Below are 22,899 nucleotides of genomic sequence, written 5' to 3'. Positions count from 1 at the left end.
CAATTTATTTGGCAAGGGAAAAAACCCAGAGTCACCAGAACGGTTCTCTTGGCTCCAAGGAGGAGAGGACTGGGAGTCCCAGACATCACAAGATATTACCTAGCCGCCCTATTGCGACAGGTAATAGTCTGGAACGCGAACCCAAACCAACACTGCTGGCTAGATATAGAAACACAATATGCCGGGACGCCATCACTGCCGGCTTGCCTTTGGTCCCTGAGCAGGGAGGACATGCAGAATAGCAAATTCAAATTAGGCCCGATGAGACACACATGGGAGACCTGGGCGTAGTGCAAATTCAAATTCAAGCTCACCACACATCAATCCCAACTTATACCAATTCACAAAAATCCGAAATTCCCTCCTGGCTGTGAGCCCAGACAATTTGACCAATTCAAAACAAAAAATATCAGAGCGGTAGCTGACCTCTTGAGCTTCGGGGAGTTCCTGAGTTATCAAAATCTACAAACCAAAAATATGAAATAGTAGGACTAAATGTTTTCAAGTACCTACAAATTCGGCACTTTATTCAAACATTATCCCCAACGTTGGAATTTCCCCCTCTCACCGGTTTCGAGCGGCTTTGTAGAGAAACAGGCCACCAAAAAGGTCTTATAACGCAAATTTGTGCAGAACTGGAGAGGGCCACAGAAGCCCCCCACACATGACTATATGCTACATTGGGCAGCAGAATTGGATATGGTTATAGACCGAGAGGATTGGGAAAGTATTTGGGAAAGTGCCTCAGGAACTTCAATATGTACCACAATCAAAGAAAATATATACAAGATACTGTTCCGCTGGTATCTTACCCCAGTTAGAATAAATCAAATTTACCCCCTGGCTTCTGACCTGTGTTGGAGAGGCTGCGGTCAAAAGGGGGGCGTGGCCCACATCTGGTGGACATGTCCGGAAATTCAGAAATACTGGGAAACGATAAAAAAATTAATAGAAGAGGTCACAGACCTCACAATACTCATTGACCCGCTGACCTACCTGTTGGCCAGGCCCTTAGATTCACTGGACCGACCAACAGGAAAATTAGTCTCCTTCATTCTCATGGCGGCTAGATGTGCGGTGGCAGCCGCCTGGAAGAAGGTGTCTCCCCCCCTCTAAACAAACAATAATAAAAAGGGTGCAAGAGGTGATGGACATGGAGAGACTGTCCGCCTTTTTGAAAAGGTCCACTACCTCATTCAATAATATATGGGACCCCTGGCAAACTCAAATGGCGCTCCTACGTCGAAACACCCCATAGCAGTAGAAGGGAACAAATAGAATCAAGGCCCAAGTCAGGGATGTCAAGGAGAAGGGGAGTAATTCCTCCCCCCACAACGTCCCCTCCCCCCCCCTCTCCCACCTTCTCTCCTCCCCTGCCTAATAAAAAAATTTGAAACAAAAAAAATGAAGATGGGTCAAACAAATGGTTCTAGATCGATATGGTCTTCACTGATTCCAAACAGAATGTCATTTCCATACGAAAATCAAAGATGACTCACAACCAGGACAGTGCCCACCGCAAAAAAACAAAAAAATCACAGGATTCTCCAAACATGGATCTCAAAAACTATTTAGAGCCGGTACAGCATCAGAAATAGGTTTTTAGTTTTTATTTAATCAACCACGGTTTGCCCCCTCAAAAAATTATTCAGGGCCAAGATGGTCGCCCCGTCATTAAACATTCAGAGCCCGAACCTGGAGCGTTAGATTGGGCTTTCGATGTGCGAGTGCGCTGGGGCGCTTGTCGAAAAATCCGTGTCCAGATATGCTGTGGGATTTAGTGACATTGTTAGCGGGACAAAACCAGTGAACAACCCGAATGTCTGGCCTGGTTTGGGGTTTTCTGTACGTTCCTTAGGTTTTTTTGGAAGGGAGGGGGGTTGGTAAGTTATAGCGCTAGAGAGTTATAGTGTGGAAAATAAGGCTTTTTGATGCGAAATTCATTTATCTGAACTTGGTGATGGCGAATCCGATGATGCCGGAGAACCCTGCCGCTCCCAGGGCCAATCCACCGACGATGACCATGCCGACAATGGCCATGCCGATGAGCCCATCTAAAAACAAAAAACAAAAACACGTTAACATGACAACAGCGCCCCCGTGAGTACGCTCATGGTAATGTACACGGTCGCCATCGGCCTAGACATCAACATGTGATGGTCTCCACCCCGGTTCATTCAAGTGACCTTCTGGCTCATCGTTCCTTTACCTTCTGGAGCTGACCTATTCAGGTCAGCGGGCTCTAAGGCAGTAGCTGTTTTATGGCAGAAGACGGCTTAGAAGATGTGGGCCGATACGTTCGTACTTGATGACATGATGTTGTGACAATGTCCTCAGGTCCCATGACGACGTGACCTTATCTTCTATGGTCAGACATGCTTGAACACCTAACGAATGGCCTCATATCATGTACCTATATCTCCTGACCATAGTGACCTCATGAAGATGTCACGTTATCTCCTAAACACACGACCTTATGCGAATGACATATGCCTATACTGTGAGTATCAGGAGGTCCTGTGTCTGAAGGCCATAAGAATGACCGCATACCATGTAACTACATGTCAGAAGGTCATGAGTGACCTCAACATGGTTCCTTCGTCAGGCCTGGTCCGATCATTGTCCTCCCACTCCCCCATACTACCTCCTCTCTCTCTAACCCACTCCCTAATTCTTGTAATGCCCCTCTCTTCCCCTAAATCCCATTCTACTCTCTCCATCAATCAACCTCGTTTTCGTCTTCTCCCCTTAGTCTCTCTCTCATTCCCTTCCATCTAACATGCACCATTCCCCTCCCCACCCCACCACCCATCCCTCGTTGACACTCTCTTTGCTCCATCCCATGATCTTTGGCTCTACCTCTCCCCCTTCCTCCGTCTCTCATTCCATCTCTCTCCCAACCCCCCACCTCAGTTCTCTCGCTCCCCCCTACACCCCGTCTCCTCTCCTCCGTACCCCTCATTGGCCTCACCTTTCTGCATGGCCTTTTCTATCACTTTCTCCAACTCCAAGGCCTGGATGTTAATCGGCTCGGCCTTCAGGAGGGTCCTCACGTATTTCAGAGCCTTCTCGTACTCCTGACCGTGCAACGACACAACAAGGGCGGGCGTCAGGACTCACCCGGGCGCTGCACTGACGTAAAAGCCATTAGCGGTGCAACACCTCCCCACGCGCCGTGAAAAGGTGCCAACCTGCGTCGGCCGAACGTGGCACCCGTCTGCAAAGTGTTTATCAGACGTAACCGTGCTAGAAGTAAAGGATTTGGGGGATGCAAAGATTTGGGGGTGCTTGGGTTTCCCTGGGAATGTTGCTACCAGCTGCATTTCTAGGGGGGCCGGAGGGGAAGAGCCGATGAAAATAAGGGGCGAGGAGGGATTGCAGGTTGAACATACAGGGACATAGGATCGAAGCAGGGGGGGGGGGGTGTGTCTCCGAAGTTGAACCCCATTAATTTCAACTCTGCGGACCTCCCCCAGAAACACCGTAGGGAGGGCGCCGGCTGCCGCGCGGATAGCAGGGGTCACGTAATGGCGGCGTTTCAAAGCTGCCCTGTGGGCCAATAGGAAACCGTGATGTCACCAGGCTGCCGCCACCCCGTATGGAGGTCTCTCCGGAAGCAGGGGGGTCCCCGGAGATGTAATGAAAGGGGGTTCAGCGCCGGAGATCCCGCTTCAGCGCGGTGTAAAACATTTTTATAATAAAATGTTAAAACGCTCGGTTTGCTCCTTTAAAAACTATATGTTACAAAACCCTATATGTTTATAGGTAAGTGTGTATATATAATGTACACTCACCTTTAACCTGTAATGTGCCACACCCAGGTAAAACAGATAATCCCTCTGTTCCTCTTTTCTTCCCTTTGCTAGAAGTTCTACAAGAAAAACATATATACAAATATACTTTATGCGCACACACAGTGTGAGAGATGGGTTACATAGAGTGTCAGCTTAGCGGCCCACCTTCCAGAAGCAGGGAGCCCTTATGGATGTCTGTGTTGTACTTGCTACGAATCAGGCACCAGGCGTATTCAAACCGCGTGCTTTTACTGATCGCGCCGGAGGATAACTCCGCCAGGAACTTCTTCTCAAACCTCTGCGACACAGGGAACACAGGGGTTAATAATATGCACACACACAGCATTCAAATGGTAGACCGTTCAGAAGCTTCAGACAACGCAAAGAAGGATGGAGAGATGCATGCTGGGTATTACCCGGAGACGTATGGGAGGGATGCCTGTTGGGTATGACCGGAAGACGTACGGAGACATGCATGCTGGGTATGACCGGGAGACGTATGGAGAGATGCATGCTGGGGATCACAAAGAAAAGTTGAGAGATGCATGCTGGGTACAGAAGAGAGAATGAATGAGTTCGTAACCAAACAAATGTCTGTGACTTTATCACACGGGGGAAGACATTAAAATGGCGGTAGGCCGGCCATATCGCAAGAAGAAATGTCCAGTGCTGGACAAAGATGGAAATCGACTGGATCCCAAGAGAGATTAAACGACCAAAAGTCAGATGGAGGATGGGATGAGAATGTGTGTGGGAGCGAGGTGGAGAAGAGAGGCTGTAACCGCAGGACCTGGGAGATCACTGGGGAGGCTTCATCCAGCAGTGGGGAGGCACGGGCTGGAGAGGATGGGATGAGGGAATGTGTGGGAGAGACGTGGAGAAGAGAGGCTGTAACCGCAGGACCTGGGGATCACTGGGGAGACTTCATCCAGCAGTGGGGAGACACAGGCTGGGGAGGATGGGATGAGGGAATGTGTGGGAGAGACGTGGAGAAGAGAGGCTGTAACCGCAGGACCTGGGGATCACTGGGGAGGCTTCATCCAGCAGTGGGGAGACACAGGCTGGAGAGGATGGGATGAGGGAATGTGTGGGAGCGACGTGGAGAAGAGAGGCTGTAACCGCAGGACCTGGGAGATCACTGGGGAGACTTCATCCAGCAGTGGGGAGACACGGGCTGGAGAAGATGGGATGAGGGAATGTGTGGGAGCGAAGTGGGGAAGAGAGGCTGTAACCGCAGGACCTGGGAGATCACTGGAGAGGCTTCATCCAGCAGAGAAGAGACACGGGCTGGAGAGGATGGGATGAGAATGTGTGTGGGAGCGAGGTGGAGAAGAGAGGCTGTAACCGCAGGACCTGGGAGATCACTGGGGAGACTTCATCCAGCAGTGGGGAGACACGGGCTGGAGAGGATGGGATGAGGGAATGTGTGGGAGCAACGTGGAGAAGAGAGGCTGTAACCGCAGGACCTGGGAGATCACTGGGGAGGCTTCATTCAGCAGTGGGGAGACACGGGCTGGAGAGGATGGGATGAGGGAATGTGTGGGAGCAACGTGGAGAAGAGAGGCTGTAACCGCAGGACCTGGGAGATCACTGGAGAGGCTACATCCAGCAGAGAAGAGACACGGGCTGGAGAGGATGGGATGAGAATGTGTGTGGGAGCGAGGTGGAGAAGAGAGGCTGTAACCGCAGAACCTGGGAGATCACTGGGGAGACTTCATCCAGCAGTGGGGAGACACGGGCTGGAGAGGATGGATACACACACGCGCCTGTCATACCTCAGTCAGGTGTGTTTTGGTACACAATGAACTGTTTACTCAATGTCTTTACAAGTGTCTGTCCATAAAAAATTGGCTGAAGACTCCTATCTGTATTCACAGTGTGAGAAGAGACACATAGCAACTGTATACAGGGTGTGTTAAACAGAAGGAGAAGAAATAGGGGGGGGGGAGATGAGGAAGGGGGAAGAGAAGAGGAGGGGGAAAGGAGAGGTGAGAAGAAGAGAGGGGTGAGAGAAGAGGAGGAGGGGAGAGAAGGGGAATATGTACGGTTTTTACTTTTAACTAGAGTGCACAGACATATTTTGAGAGATACATATTTTGAAGAAAAAGGAACGAATGGTGAATATTTGAGACACCTACAATGTGCAGGCGACATTGTTATTTTTGCCACCAGTCCAGAAGATCTCCAGCAACAAATCAGAGAACTCGCCGAAGCCGGTAAGAAAGTGACCTCTGTACGAGTCTCAGCGAGAGCAACGTGATGTTCAACAAACGTGTCACCTCTGCCAAGATCGGGATAAATGGAAGAGACCTAGAAATGGAGGACCGTGTCTACCTCTGCTGGCGAGTAACGATGGGTGGGAACCGTATGAATGAAATGAACATGAGAATGAAGATGGGATGGAGGCGTGTGGCAGAAACAAGATAATCTTACATGGGAACCTTCCCCTGCACCTCAAGAGGAAAGTGTGTGACACGGGTATTTTGAAGAGGCTGTAACCGCAGAACCTGGGGGATCACTGGGGAGACTTCATCCAGCAGTGGGGAGACACGGGCTGGAGATGATGAGGGAATATGTGGGAGCGACGTGGAGAAGAGAGGCTGTAACCGCAGGACCTGGGGGATCACTGGGGAGGCTTCATCCAGCAGTGGGGAGACACGGGCTGGGGAGGATGGGATGAGGGAATGTGTGGGAGCGACGTGGAGAATAGAGGCTGTAACCGCAGGACCTGGGAGATCACTGGGGAGGCTTCATCCAGCAGTGGGAGACACGGGCTGGAGAGGATGGGATGAGGGAATGTGTGGGAGCGACGTGGGGAAGAGAGGCTGTAACCGCAGGACCTGGGAGATCATTGGGGAGGTTTCATCCAGCAGTGGGGAGACACGGGCTGGAGAGGATGGGATGAGGGAATGTGTGGGAGCGACGTGGAGGAGAGGGGCTGTAACCGCAGGACCTGGGAGATCACTGAAGAGGCTTCATCCAGCAGTGGGGAGACACGGGCTGGGGAGGATGGGATGAGGGAATGTGTGGGAGCGACGTGGAGGAGAGGGGCTGTAACCGCAGGACCTGGGGGATCACTGGGGAGACTTCATCCAGCAGTGGGGAGACACGGGCTGGAGAGGATGGGATGAGGGAATGTGTGGGAGCGACGTGGAGGAGAGGGGCTGTAACCGCAGGGCCTGGGAGATCACTGGGGAGGCTTCATCCAGCAGTGGGGAGACACAGGCTGGAGAGGATGGGATGAGGGAATGTGTGGGAGCGATGTGGAGAAGAGAGGCTGTAACCGCAGGACCTGGGAAATCACTGGGGAGGCTTCATCCAGCAGTGGGGGAGACACGGGCTGGGGAGGATGGGATGAGGGAATGTGTGGCAGCGACGTGGAGAAGAGAGGCTGTAACCGCAGGACCTGGGAGATCACTGGGGAGACTTCATCCAGCAGTGGGGAGACACAGGCTGGAGAGGATGGGATGAGGGAATGTGTGGGAGCGATGTGGAGAAGAGAGGCTGTAACCGCAGGACCTGGGAGATCACTGGGGAGGCTTTATCCAGCAGTGGGGAGACACGGGCTGGGGAGGATGGGATGAGGGAATGTGTAGCAGCGACGTGGAGAAGAGAGGCTGTAACCGCAGGACCTGGGAGATCACTGGGGAGGCTTCATCCAGCAGTTGGGAGACAAGGAGGATGTAGAGAGAGAGATATATACACACACACACACACACACACACACACACACACACACACATATAGCGATACATATACAGACACATACTGTACATATTTGTTCAGATAAGTAGTAGATACGTACACACGTACAGCCTTATAGATAAAGATATACCCACACAATATAATTATAATTGTTGTTCTTATAAAGTGCTGACAGCTGATCTCTGCCTCAGCACAGGTAGCTCAGTCAAAGCCTGCACCACCTGTGCTGAAGCAGGGATATCCTTAACCTGATCTGTAGGGGGGGTCTGAGGTCTGGAGTTGGCTACCCCTGCTCCAGGTGTATGTATTGTACAGTATATGCATATATGTATCCCCTAGCGCCATCTACTGGAGTTTTGGCTGAAGTTCAGTCAATAGAAATGTATAACTATGACACCATCCTGAGACGCGGACCCTATAAACGTAGACGCGGACCCTATAAACGTAGACGCGGACCCTATAAACGGAGAAGCCGACCCTATAAACGGAGACGCGGACCCTATAAACGGAGAAGCCGACCCTATAAACGGAGACGCGGACCCTATAAACGGAGACGCGGACCCTATAAACGGAGACGCGGACCCTATAAACGGAGACACCGACCCTATAAACAGACACCGACCCTATAAACAGACACCGACCCTATAAACGGAGACCCGACCCTATAAACGGAGACACCGACCCTATAAACGGAGACGCGGACCCTATAAACGGAGACGCGGACCCTATAAACAGACACCGACCCTATAAACAGACACCGACCCTATAAACGGAGACACCGACCCTATAAACAGACACCGACCCTATAAACAGACACCGACCCTATAAACGGAGACCCCGACCCTATAAACAGAGACAACGACCCAATAAACAGAGACGCGGACCCTATAAACGGAGACACAGACCCTATAAACGGAGACGCGGACCCTATAAACGGAGACGCGGACCCTATAAACGGAGACCCGACCCTATAAACAGACACCGACCCTATAAACGCAGACGCGGACCCAGGTATTAACCCAGAGGATGAGGTGTTACCCAGTCACCTCGCTATACCCTGGGCCATGACATCAGAATAAGTTGTCTCTGTTGGATGGGGGGGGGTGACGTAAATTCCACCCTGTGGGTGACGTCATATCTCCCCCCCGTGTGTCACGTGCATCCTCTCCCCCCTCTCACCACCAGATCCTCCACTGCCACCAGGTCATTGATCACGGTCTCCATCCTGACCGCTGACCGGAAGCAGCATGGCATCTGCGAGCTCCGCTTCCCCACTCTATCTCTCTCTCCGCCAAACCACTTCCGCCAGGCTGCGTGTCACTTCCGGGAGGCGGGAAGCGGCCATGGCAGCTGTGGGCAAATACTTGCGAGCGCGGCCATCTTTGACCCGGAAAAATTGCCCCCGAACGAGCGCGACGGCCATGTTTGTTATGGGCAGTGTGTGTGCCCGGGGAGGCTTCACCTCCTTCTCTCTCTGGTTACGACGGCCATCTTTGTTCAGGGAATCTAAGCCCAGAACTGTGGCCCGGAAGTACATTGGCGACCATGTTTACTAAGGGCAATTCCCCCTTTGTTTGCCCACACTGCTCGGCAAACTTTGCTATGGGCATCCCGCGTCTCTGGGACTCGCTCCTGATTGTGTGATGAAGCACTTGGCGGCCATTTTTAATGCTGGAGGGTACAGCCTTATGTGTAACCCCCAATGCCCGGCTCCTGGGGAGGTCACACGGGGTCGCGGGTACAAGTGGCGTCTCAGTATGGGGTTACCTTTGTCTGGGGCGCAGTCTATAGGGGAAAAGAACCCGCCGTATGAACGGGGCTCTCCTGTCATGCGATGCGCTCGAGACACACACACCTACCTCTCTCTGCTCCATGGTGTTTCCTCCTCTCCTTGGCCCCACCCCCAGGAACCAGACACCCCCTCCTGATAACACAAACAACAACAGGACTAACAGAAATAACAACAGGACTGGCGCTCTTAGGCTGTGGCCATGGTGGGCGCTGGACGGCGCAGCAAGCGTTCACTCAGCTTCCCTGCCGCCTGCAGCACGAGAGATCTGTGTCCTGAATACAGAGGAGGCGTGTTGGGGGAGAGGGGGGGGGGGAGGCGGAGCGCGGGCGCGTCGTTGGTTCGCCCTCATTGGGCGACCCGCTCACGTGACCCGGCCGCGACACGTAAAAACAGATTTTTCTGTTCTGAATCGCGAGCGCCGGCGCCTCTGCTCCCGCGCGCTCTATAGGCCGCCTCATAGAGGCACATCTATGTGATTGCGCCGCGCGCGCCCTCCTACGCGCCATCACCATGGCCGCAGCCTTAGGCTAAGGCCCCGCTCCCAGAGTAAGCGCTCCCGCACTGCAGACAGGCGGGGCGCTGACAGACACAGACCGCGATATGCGGTCTGTAGGGAGCGGGAGCCGGAGCGGGAGGTGGGTGGGAGTGCGAGGTTTGAGCGGAGGGGGGGCGTGGCTTGAGCGGAGGGATCCGCTACTCTCCCCCCCCTCCCTCCACGGCTCGGCAAAGTAAAGCAACACACACACACACACACACAGACAGAGGCAGGCACTCGGGCACACACATACACACACACACACACAGACAGAGGCAGGCACTCACGCACTCAGGCACACACAAAGACAGAGGCAGGCACTCACGCACACACATACACACACAGACAGAGGCAGGCACTCACGCACTCAGGCACACACATACACACACAGACACACACACAGACAGAGGCAGGCACTCACGCACTCAGGCACACACACAGACAGGCACTCACGCACTCAGACACACACACAGACAGGCACTCACGCACTCGGGCACACACATACACACACAGACAGGCACGCACGCACTCACTCAGACACACACACAGACAGGCACTCACGCTGCTTTCACTCCACACTCCTCCCCGCTCCCCGAAGCCTCCCCTCCCCATTGGCTCACAGCCACACCACGTGACGCGTCAACGCTAGGGAACACCATTCTCTTGTATCCCGTAGCGGCTGACGCGTCACAGCGTGTAGTGAGCTGTGCAGCCAGGGGGGACCGGGACCGGCTCCGCAGGATTCCCCTGCTGGTGGGGAACTCGCGTGTTGCCGCCCGCGCCACCGAGCGCAGCGGGACCGAGGCCTTAGGCTGGGGCCACGGTGCCTAGGCGTGCGGAGGCTGTGAGGTAAGCGGGGGGCTTTCCCTGCCCATGGTGGATTTGTCGTAAGGGGCGTTCCTAGGGGCGTCACGGAGCTGGTGCGCCCTCATTGGGGGGAACCGCTCACGTGACCGGCCTGTCGCGCCAAGAGTTCAGTTTGAACTTTTTTCTTGCGCAACGCCGCGCCCCCCTCCCGCCTCCGCGCGTACGCTGCCTTATAAGGCAGTCTGTTCGCTCAGCCGCACCGTCTGCGTTTCAATGGCCCCTCGTCTTATACAGCGCAGTGATTATAGAATATATATTTAAAGAAATGTGTATATTGAAATATAATAGTGTGTAAACAGTGACACCCAGCGCAAAACGTTATAATTACACTTGATATAAAATACGTGCCAACCAAGAGAAGATACAACTCATGGATGCGAGTCGCACTCAATGGTCTGCTGTGTAGATGAATTCCATCATGTAACGATCGTGCTCGCCACAAACCGGGACCGGACCACGGGGCTGAGGTGGGGAAGTGGCTACACCGACCTTAGGCCAAGGAGTCAGGTCGGGAGTGCGGATTCCTTGGTTAGACGTAGCTGGGTCAGGGTCGGAGAAGGCAGGGTAATCCGTGGGTGGAGGTGGAGGTGACAAGGGAGCGGGGGACACCATGCACATGTAAAAGAGGAGAGATCACAGAAATAGTACAATACTGTAAAGCACAAAACTAATAATCCTATGAAGGGGTTTGAAAGCTTTTGTCCCGATGGCGGTCATCTTGGATTGGCTTTGTATCATGGATCCCAAGTGACTGTGGTTACAGATGCAGCGCACCAATTCCACGTCACCACAGACCATTATACACCACCAATGAAGAGCGGAGTGACTGTATTTAAGAGCAAGTGTAGGATAGGGTGCCAGATTCCTGACGAAGCTAGTTCTCTAGCGAAACGCGTCGAATCGAGGCAGATACCAAGACACGTGGAGGAGAGACGCCGAGCTGTTCGTTGCTTCTTGCGGCCGCAATTGGGAGCACCTGTGGCGGAGCGTCTCTACTCCAAACCTAGACGCCATTCCTGGAGAGGAAGGGGCGGTGAGATAGTCATTAGCCTGTACCTCTGAGTCCTTATTGCCTGATATTTTCGTACACTCTGTAACTGAGCACTTGTGAAGTGTTTTTTAATTCATTAGATTGTTGGTGTGTTCTTGTCCTCTCCTGTAGTGCACCCTATCCACCCCATCCTGGCCCCCAGACGCCCCTCTACGTGGGACTACTGTTCGTGTACACTTTATGTGGGAAATGCCTTTACTCGCTGCCTGCTTGTGAGTACATTATAACCTGTGCAGAATTACGTAGGATTATTAATTTTGTGCTTTACAGTGCTGTACTATTCCTGTGATCTCTCCTCTTTTACATGTGCATGGTGTTCCCCGCTCCCTTGTCACCTCCACATTACCCTGCCCTAATGCCCCTCCCTATACACCCCAACACTGCTGCCCTCCTCACTGTCCCAATATTCCCCCACTACACCCCAACATACTGCTGCTGCCCTAATGCCCCTCCATATACACCCCAACACTGCTGCCCTCCTCACTGTCCCAATATTCCCCCACTACACCCCAACATACTGCTGCTGCCCTAATGCCCCTCCCTATACACCCCAACACCCTGCTGCCCTCCTCACTGTACCAATATCCTCCCACTACACCCCAACATACTGCTGCTGCCCTAATGCCCCTCCCTATACACCCCAACATACTGCTGCCCTCCTCACTGTCCCAATATCCTCCCACTACACCCCAACATACTGCTGCCCTAATGCCCCTCCCTATACACCCCAACACACTGCTGCCCTCCTCACTGTCCCAATATCCACCCACTACACCCCAACATACTGCTGCTGCCCTAATGCCCCTCCCTATACACCCCAACATACTGCTGCCCTCCTCACTGTCCCAATATCCTCCCACTACACCCCAACATACTGCTGCTGCCCTAATGCCCCTCCCTATACACCCCAACACCCTACTGCCCTCCTCACTGTACCAATATCCTCCCACTACACCCCAACATACTGCTGCTGCCCTAATGCCCCTCCCTATACACCCCAACACACTGCTGCCCTCCTCACTGTCCCAATATCCTCCCACTACACCCCAACATACTGCTGCTGCCCTAATGCCCCTCCCTATACACCCCAACACCCTGCTGCCCTCCTCACTGTACCAATATCCTCCCACTACACCCCAACATACTGCTGCTGCCCTAATGCCCCTCCCTATACACCCCAACACCCTGCTGCTTCACTGCCCTGTTATACCCCCCTATACACCCCAACACCCTGCTGCCCCCTCACTGTCCCAATATTGTCCCGATATTCTCCCACTACACCCAACATACTGCTGCTCCCCTAATACCCCTACCTTTGCACCCCAACAGCCTGCTGCCCTCCTCACTGTACCAATATCCTCCCACTACACCCCAACATACTGCTGCTCCCCTTATACCCCTCCCTATACACCCCAACATCCTGCTGCCCTCCTCACTGCCGTTATACCCCTCCCTATAGACCCCAACACCCTGCTGCCCCCTCACTGCCGTTATACCCCTCCCTATACACCCCAACACCCTGCTTCTCCCCTCACTGTCCTGTTATACCCCTCCCTATACACCCCAACATCCTGCTGCCCTAACTGTCCTGTTATACCCCTCCCTATACACCCCAACATCCTGCTGCCCTCACTGCCGTTATACCCCTCCCTCTACACCCCAACACCCTGCTGCTCCCCTCACTGCCCTATTATACCCCTCCCTATAAACCCCAACATCCTGCTGCCTCCTCACTGTCCTGTTATACCCCTCCCTATACACCCCAACATCCTGCTGCCCTCACTGTCCTGTTATACCCCTCCCTATACACCCCAACACCCTGCTGCCCTCACTGCCGTTATACCCCTCCCTCTACACCCCAACACCCTGCTGCTCCCCTCACTGCCCTATTATACCCCTCCCTATAAACCCCAACATCCTGCTGCCTCCTCACTGTCCTGTTATACCCCTCCCTATACACCCCAACATCCTGCTGCCCTCGCTGTCCTGTTATACCCCTCCCTATACACCCCAACATCCTGCTGCCCTCACTGCCGTTATACCCCTCCCTCTACACCCCAACACCCTGCTGCTCCCCTCACTGCCCTATTATACCCCTCCCTATAAACCCCAACACCCTGCAGCCTCCTTACAGCCCTAATACCCCAATATCCTGTCCACAAAAATGGAAGCAAGCAGATAAAGTTTCATTGAAATAAAGTTTTATTTACATGAACTAAATAAAAGCTCTTTTACAATACAAAAAAAAAAGTATATATTAGATTTACAATGGGATAACCAAAACACTGCTGAAGATTTATATGTTATTTATCAAATCTCCATTTATTAAAACCTTCAAGCACTGGGAAATAACCACAGAGAATAATATTCTGCAGGTTATTTTAAATATGGCCGCCTATTAGGATTTCTGCCTTGGGATCACTGCATCTCAGTTAGGATCAAGCCCTCCACCAAAGAAGGTCTTGTACATTATGGTGTTTTAGGGGAAAGGGGTCAAGGTGTTTGGGAGTTTCAAGATTGGCCACCAACACCTTCATTGGGTCTTCATGGGTGATACTGGAAGTTGAGGTTCGAAGTCTGGTGTTCAGATAAAGTTGATGTCCTAAGACGTTGCTTCCAACATGGTCTTCCATGGAGATACATGATGTCTCTAAAAAGGCTCCGATGGTTTCCAAACATTTGAGAACTATGTCCAACAATTGGTTAGAGACCAACATTGTGTCCAGGATTGAGGATAGTGTCACCAAAAAAAAACAAAAAACGGTTCTTGGTCAAGATAAATCTCATCTGCTTGTAAGCCACCTCCCATCTCCAAAGAGGTCTCAAGATCCCCCCCAAAATTTCTGAGTCTCCAACATTTCTGTACCAAACCTTATCTCCAGAAACCGGTTGAGAACCAAGAAAGTGTCTTTTTTGGGGGGAAGGGGGGGGGGGGAAAGAAAGAAAAATGGTCGCCAATGGTTAAGTCCAAAACTATACTTTTCGGAATCAAGATGGAGACCAAAAATGTGGACAATCTCCATTTATTCCAAGGCCCACACTCTATCCAAACAAATGATGGCCGAAAATGTAGTCGATGCCCCGAGTTTGCGTAGAACTTTGACATTTTAATAATAATAAAAATCAGTAACCAATATCGCTTGAATGGTTCTGAACCGAACTTATCTCCAAAAATTGATTCGGAACTAAATTGGTTTCCAAATGATTCAGAAGATAGATTTGGCTTCTTAAAGGCCATCTCCAAAACAATAGTTCCAGACCGGTTGAGGAACAAGACTAGCCCCAAAAATAGGAAAAAAAAAAAAAGGATTCAGAACAAAGGTGGACTTAAATAAAAGAAAAATCTGAAGTTTTAGATGGTATCACAAAGCCGGTTCTAGATCAAGGTGGTCTACATAGGTTCCAAGCCAAGATTGACTACAAAATAAGTTAGATGAGGGATGCTCAATTCACCAAAATCTGGCTTGGGGTTTTCTGGACTGGCTGGGACGTTTCTTAGGCTTTTTTGGAAGGGAGGAGGGTTGGTAAGTTATAGCGCTATAGAGTTAGAGAGTGAAAAATAAGGCTTTTTGTGGCAAAATTCTTTTATTTGGACTTGGCGATGGCGAATCCGATGAGGCCGGCTAGGCCTGCTGCTCCCAGGGCCATTCCACCGACGATGGCCATGCCGACGAGCCCATCTAAAAAAACAAAACACGTTAACATGACAAAAGCGCCCCCGTGAGTACGCTCAGGGTAATGTACACGGTCGCCATCGGCCTAGACATCAACGTGATGGTCTCCACTCAGGTTCATTCAAGTGACCTTCTGGCTCATGGTTCCTTTACCTTCTGGAGCTGGAAGACACTATTCAGGTCAGCGGGCTCTAAGGCAGTAGCTGTTTTATGGCAGAAGATGGCTTAGAAGATGTGGACCGATACGTTCGTACTTGATGACATGTTGTGACAATGTCCTCAGGTCCCATGACGACGTGACCTTATGTTCTATGGTCAGACATGCTTGAACACCTAACGAATGGCCTCATATCATGTACCTATATCTCCCGACCGTAGTGACCTCATGAAGACGTCACGTTATCTCCTAAACACATGACCTTGTGAGAATGACATATGCCTATACTGCGAGTATCAGGAGGTCCCGTGTCTGAAGGCCAGAAGAATGACCGCATACCATGCAACTACATGTCAGAAGGTTATGAGTGACCTAAAGATGGTTACTTCCATGAAACATCACGATGACGTGGTCACGCCTGGCCCGATCATCATCCTCCCACACCTCCTCTCCCTACCACTCTTTCATCTAACCCACTCCACTGCCTACTACTTGTAATGCCCCTCTCTCGCCCCTAAATCCCGTTCCACTCTCTCCAATCAATCAACCTCGTTTTCGTCTTCTCCCCTTAGTCTCTCTCTCTCATTCCCTTCATCCAACATGCACCTTCCCCCCGTCCCCCTTCTTTGACTCTCTCTCTCTGCTTCATCCCATGATCTTTGGCTTTACCTCTCCCCCTTCCTCCGTCTCTCATTCCATCTCTCTCCCAACCCCCCACCTCAGTTCTCTCGCTCCCCCCTACACCCCGTCTCCTCTCCTCCGTACCCCTCATTGGCCTCACCTTTCTGCATGGCCTTTTCTATCACTTTCTCCAACTCCAAGGCCTGGGTGTTCTTCGGCTCGGCCTTCAGGAGGGTCCTCACGTATTTCAGAGCCTTCTCGTACTCCTGACAGTGCAACGACACAACAAGGGCGGGCGTCAGGACTCACCCGGGCGCTGCACTGACGTAAAAGCCATTAGCGGTGCAACACCTCCCCACGCGCCGTGAAAAGGTGCCAGCCTGCGTCGGCCGAACGTGGCACCCGTCTGCAAAGTGTTTATCAGACGTAACCGTGCTAGAAGTAAAGGATTTGGGGGATGCAAAGATTTGGGGGTGCTTGGGTTTCCCTGGGAATGTTGCTACCATCTGCATTTCTAGGGGGGCCGGAGGGGAAGAGCCGATGAAAATAAGGGGCGAGGAGGGATTGCAGGTTGAACATACAGGGACATAGGATCGAAGCGGGGGGGGGGGTGTGTCTCCGAAGTTGAACCCCATTAATTTCAACTCTGCGGACCTCCCCCAGAAACACCGTAGGGAGGGCGCCGGCTGCCGCGCGGATAGCAGGGGTCACGTAATGGCAGCGTTTCAAAGCTGCCCTGTGGGCCAATAGGAAGCCGTGATGTCACCAGGCTGCCGCCACCCCCGTATGGAGGTCTCTCCGGAACAGGGGGGTCCCCGGAGATGTAATGAAAGGGGGTTCAGCGCCGGAGATCCCGCTTCAGCGCGGTGTAAAACATTTTTATAATAAAATGTTAAAACGCTCGGTTTGCTCCTTTAAAAACTATATGTTACAAAACCCTATATGTGTATAGGTAACTGTGTATATATAATGTACACTCACCTTTAACCTGTAATGTGCCACACCCAGGTAAAACAGATAATCCCTCTGTTCCTCTTTACTTCCCTTTGGTAGAAGTTCTACAAGAAAAAATATATACAAATATACTTTATGCGCACACACACAGTGTGAGAGATGGGTTAAATAGAGTGTCAGCTCCGCGGCCCACCTTCCAGAAGCAGGGAGCCCTTATGGATGTCTGCGTTGTACTTGCTACGAATCAGGCACCAGGCGTATTCAAACCGCGTGCTTTTACTGAGCGCGCCGGAGGATGACTCCGCCAGGTACTTCTTCTCAAACCTCTGCGACACAGGGAACACAGGGGTTAATAATACACACACACCGCATTCAAATGGTAGACCGTTCAGAAGCTTCAGATAACGCGAAGAAGGATGGAGAGATGCATGCTGGGTATGACCGGGAGACGTATGGAGAGATGCCTGCTTGGTATGACCCGGAGACGTATGGGAGAGATGCCTGCTGGGTATGACCCAGAGACGTATGGGAGAGATGCCTGCTGGGTATTACCCGGAGACGTATGGCGAGATGCATGCTGGATATTAACCAGAGACATATGTGAGAGATGCATGCTGGGTATTAACCAGAGACGTATGGGAGAGATGCCTGCTGGGTATTACCCGGAGACGTATGGGAGAGATGCCTGCTGGGTATTACCCGGAGACGTATGGGAGGGATGCCTGCTGGGTATGACCGGGAGACGTATGGAGAGATGCCTGCTGGGTATGACCCAGAGACGTATGGGAGAGATGCCTGCTGGGTATTAACCAGAGACGTATGGGAGAGATGCCTGCTGGTTATGACCGGGAGACGTATGGAGAGATGCCTGCTGGGTATGACCCAGAGACGTATGGGAGAGATGCCTGCTGGGTATTAACCAGAGACGTATGGGAGGGATGCCTGCTGGGTATGACCGGGAGACGTATGGAGAGATGCATGCTGGGTACAGGAAAGAGAATGAATGAGTTCGTAACCAAACAAATGTCTGTGACTTTATCACACAGGGGGAAGACATTAAAATGGCGGTAGGCCGGCCATATCGCAAGAAGAAATGGCCAGCGCTGGACAAAGATGGAAATCGACTGGATCCCAAGAGAGATTAAATGACCAAAAGTAAGATGGAGGATGGGATGAGAATGTGTGTGGGAGCGAGGTGGAGAAGAGAGGCTGTAACCGCAGGACCAGGGAGATCACTGGGGAGGCTTCATCCAGCAGTGGGGAGACACGGGCAGGAGAGGATGGGATGAGGGAATGTGTGGGAGCGACGTTGAGAAGAGGCTGTAACCGCAGGACCTGGGAGATCACTGGGGAGGCTTCATCCAGCAGTGGGGAGACACGGGCTGGAGAGGATGGGATGAGGGAATGTGTGGGAGCGACGTGGAGAAGAGAGGCTGTAACCACAGTACCTGGGAGATCACTGGGGAGGCTTCATCCAGCAGTGGGGAGACACGGGCTGGAGAGGATGGGATGAGGGAATGTGTGGGAGCGACGTGGAGAAGAGAGGCTGTAACCGCAGGACCTGGGAGATCACTGGGGAGGCTTCATCCAGCAGTGGGGAGACACGGGCTGGAGAGGATGGGATGAGGGAATGTGTGGGAGCGACGTGGAGAAGAGAGGCTGTAACCGCAGGACCTGGGAGATCACTGGGGAGGCTTCATCCAGCAGTGGGGAGACACGGGCTGGAGAGGATGGGATGAGGGAATGTGTGGGAGCGACGTGGAGAAGAGAGGCTGTAACTGCAGGACCTGGGAGATCACTGGGGAGACTTCATCCAGCAGTGGGGAGACACGGGCTGGAGAGGATGGGATGAGGGAATGTGTGGGAGCGACGTGGAGAAGAGAGGCTGTAACCGCAGGACCTGGGAGATCACTGGGGAGACTTCATCCAGCAGTGGGGAGACACGGGCTGGAGAGGATGAGGGAATGTGTGGGAGCGACGTGGAGAAGAGAGGCTGTAACCGCAGGACCTGGGAGATCACTGGGGAAGCTTCATCCAGCAGTGGGGAGACACGGGCTGGAGAGGATGAGGAAATGTTTTGGAGCGACGTGGAGAAGAGAGACTGTAACCGCAGGACCTGGGAGATCACTGGGGAAGCTTCATCCAGCAGTGGGGAGACACGGGCTGGAGAGGATGGATACACACACGCGCCTGTCATACCTCAGTCAGGTGTGTTTTGGTACACAATGAACTGTTTACTCAATGTCTTTACAAGTGTCTGTACATAAAAAATTGGCTGAAGACTCCTATCTGTATTCACAGTGTGAGAAGAGACACATAGCAACTGTATACAGGGTGTGTTATAGAGAAGAGACACATAGCAACTGTATACAGGGTGTGTTATAGAGAAGAGACGGTTGCACTTTTATGGTCTTGTGGAGGAGGGGAAGAGAAGAGGAGGGGGGAAAGGAGAGGTGAGAAGAAGAGAGGGGTGAAAGAAGAGGAGGAGGGGAGAGAAGGGCAATATGTACGGTTTTTACTTTTAACTAGAGTGCGCAGACATATTTTGAGAGATACATATTTTGAAGAAGAAGGAACCAATGGTGAATATTTGAGACACCTACAATGTGCAGGCGACATTGTTAATTTTGCCACCAGTCCAGAAGATCTCCAGCAACAAATCAGAGAACTCGCCGAAGCCGGTAAGAAAGTGACCTCTGTATGAGTCTCAGCGAGAGCAACGTGATGTTCAACAAACGTGTCACCTCTGCCAAGATCGGGATAAATGGAAGAGACCTAGAAGACGTGGAAGACGATGTCTACCTCGGCCTGCGAGTAACGATGGGGGGAACCGTGTGAATGAAATGAACAGGAGAATGAAGATGGGACGGAGGCGTGTGGCAGAAACAAGACAATCTTGCAAGGGAACCTTCCCCTGCACCTCAAGAGGAAAGTGTGTGACACGGGTATTTTGAAGAGGCTGTAACCGCAGAACCTGGGGGATCACTGGGGAGACTTCATCCAGCAGTGGGGAGACACGGGCTGGGGAGGATGGGATGAGGGAATGTGTGGGAGCGACGTGGAGAAGAGAGGCTGTAACCGCAGGACCTGGGAGATCACTGGGGAGGCTTCATCCAGCAGTGGGGAGACACGGGCTGGAGAGGATGAGGGAATATGTGGGAGCGACGTGGAGAAGAGAGGCTGTAACCGCAGGACCTGGGAGATCACTGGGGAGGCTTCATCCAGCAGTGGGGAGACACGGGCTGGAGAGGATGGGATGAGGGAATGTGTGGGAGCGACGTGGAGAAGAGAGGCTGTAACCGCAGGACCTGGGAGATCACTGGGGAGGCTTCATCCAGCAGTGGGGAGACACGGGCTGGAGAGGATGGGATGAGGGAATGTGTGGGAGCGACATGGAGAAGAGCGGCTGTAACCGCAGGACCTGGGAGATCACTGGGGAGGCTTCATCCAGCAGTGGGGAGACTTCATCCAGCAGTGGGGAGACATGGGCTGGAGAGGATGGGATGAGGGAATGTGTGGGAGCGACGTGGAGAAGAGCGGCTGTAACCGCAGGACCTGGGAGATCACTGGGGAGGCTTCATCCAGCAGTTGGGAGACAAGGAGGATGTAGAGAGAGAGATATATACACACACACACACAAATATATAGAGATACATATACAGACACATACTGTACATATTTGTTCAGATAAGTAGTAGATACGTACACATGTACAGCCTTATAGATAAAGATATACCCACACAATATAATTATAATTGTTGTTCTTATAAAGTGCTGACAGTGTACACACTTTTGCAGACACAATAAGTTCCTGCCCCACACAGCTAACAATCTAATTTCGGTGCCCCAAGCACATTGCGATAAAGTGACTTCCCCAACGTAACAAGGCACCAAGATCACCCACTGCAAAGGCCGTGACAGCGCCTCTACTCACTGTGTATATAGGTCAGGGGTCACCAACTTCAGTCCTCAAAAGCTTTGCACAGGTCAGGTCTTGAGGATCTCTGCCTCAGCACAGGTAGCTCAGTCAAAGACTGCACCACCTGTGCTGAAGCAGGGATATCCTTAACCTGATCTGTAGGGGGGGTCTGAGGTCTGGAGTTGGCTACCCCTGCTCCAGGTGTATGTATGTACAGTATATGCATATATGTATATATGCACCCCTAGCGCCATCTACTGGATTTTTAACTGAAGTTCAGTCAATAGAAATGTATAACTATGACACCATCCGGAGACGCGGACCCTATAAACGTAGACGCGGACCCTATAAACGTAGACGCGGACCCTATAAACGGAGACGCGGACCCTATAAACGGAGACGCGGACCCTATAAACGGAGACGCGAACCCTATAAACGGAGACACGGACCCTATAAACAGAGATACGGACCCTATAAACAGAGACACACCCTATAAACAGAGATGCGGACCCTATAAACAGACACCGACCCTATAAACGGAGACGCAGACCCTATAAACGGAGACGCAGACCCTATAAACGGAGACGCAGACCCTATAAACGGAGACGCAGACCCTATAAACGGAGACGCAGACCCTATAAACGGAGACGCAGACCCTATAAACGGAGACCCGGACCCTAAAAAAGTCCTACTTTAGCATATAAGGGGTATGTGTCCCAGACCCCAGGAGTATTAACCCAGAGGATGAGGTGTTACCCAGTCGCCTCGCTATACCCTGGGCCATGACATCAGAATAAGCGTATGACATCACACATACACTCGCCGTGCACTGGGCCATGACATCATCACAATACGTGTACGACATCACATACGCTCACCGTACACTCGGCTATGAAACCAGAATAAGCATATGACATCATACTTATACCCGATGTAGCCCTGCCCATGACATCATCACAATAAGTGCGTACAATATCACCACCACTCACACAAAACGCGTCGGCGCTCTCACAAGCCTGTGACGTCACCCACCCCTCCCGCGTGACCGCGCGCGGGGCTTGTGATGTCATCAGACGGCCACCCACCTGCTGAAGATGGGAGGTCACAGGACCTACCCCTTTCTTGTGACGTCATCATGCACTGTCTCTCTCCCCCCTCCACTTGCCCACCCTCTCTGTCTGTGGCGTCATCATAAACATTACGACGTCATGCCCTTCCCTTGCTGTCTCTGGGGGGGGGAGGTGACGTAATTCCCCTCCCCCCCCCACCCGTGTGTCACGTGCATCCTCTCCCCCCCCCTCTCACCACCAGATCCTCCACAGCCACCAGGTCATTGAGCACGGCCTCCATCCTGACCGCTGACCGGAAGCAGACTGACAGCTGCGAGCTCCGCTTCCCCACTCTCTCTCCCTCTCTAGCCTAACCACTTCCGCCAGGCTGCGTGTCACTTCCGGGAGGCGAGAAGCGCGCGCGGCCATGGCAGCTGTGGGCAAATACTTGCGAGCGCGGCCATCTTTGACCCGAAGAAACCGCCCGGGACGCGCTGGGGAACGCGCGCGGCGGCCATGTTTGTTATGGCAGAGTGTGGGGGAGGGGGGATCCCTGCCCGGGGACAGCTTCACCTCCTTCCCTCTCGCTGGTTACGACGGCCATCTTTGTTCAGGGAATCGTAGCCCTGAACTGTGGCCCGGAAGTACATTGGCGACCATGTTTACCAAGGGCAAGTCCCCCTTTTCCTGCCCACACTGCGCGGCAAACTTTGCTATGGGCATCCCGCGTCGCTGGGACTCGCTCCTGATTGTGTGATGAAGCACTTGGCGGCCATTTTTA

At 52.4% G+C, this 22,899-nt stretch overlaps 2 protein-coding genes across 2 annotated transcripts; both read right to left on the bottom strand.

The window, feature by feature from the left end:
• Positions 1–1,611: 1,611 nt before the first annotated feature.
• Positions 1,612–8,723, bottom strand: LOC142471182 (mitochondrial fission 1 protein-like). The gene is made up of 5 exons (XM_075577971.1): positions 8,679–8,723; positions 3,960–4,092; positions 3,795–3,871; positions 2,972–3,077; positions 1,612–2,054 (listed from the first exon to the last, which is right to left on the bottom strand). Exons 1-5 carry the CDS (start codon positions 8,721–8,723, stop codon positions 1,945–1,947), a joined length of 471 nt encoding a protein of 156 aa, XP_075434086.1. The 3' UTR covers positions 1,612–1,944.
• Positions 8,724–13,928: 5,205 nt separating this feature from the next.
• LOC142470842 (mitochondrial fission 1 protein-like) lies at positions 13,929–22,532 on the bottom strand. Its single transcript, XM_075577640.1, has 5 exons — positions 22,375–22,532; positions 17,344–17,476; positions 17,178–17,254; positions 16,357–16,462; positions 13,929–15,424 (listed from the first exon to the last, which is right to left on the bottom strand). The coding sequence occupies exons 1-5, from the start codon at positions 22,417–22,419 to the stop codon at positions 15,330–15,332; spliced, it is 456 nt and encodes a 151-aa protein (XP_075433755.1). The 5' UTR covers positions 22,420–22,532; the 3' UTR covers positions 13,929–15,329.
• Between the last annotated feature and the right edge of the window lie 367 nt (positions 22,533–22,899).

This window comes from Ascaphus truei, chromosome 20, assembly GCF_040206685.1.
Source record: "Ascaphus truei isolate aAscTru1 chromosome 20, aAscTru1.hap1, whole genome shotgun sequence".
Lineage (NCBI taxonomy): Eukaryota > Metazoa > Chordata > Amphibia > Anura > Ascaphidae > Ascaphus > Ascaphus truei.
Note: the sequence above shows the minus strand (reverse complement) of the source record. Positions and strands in the feature narration are given on the sequence as shown.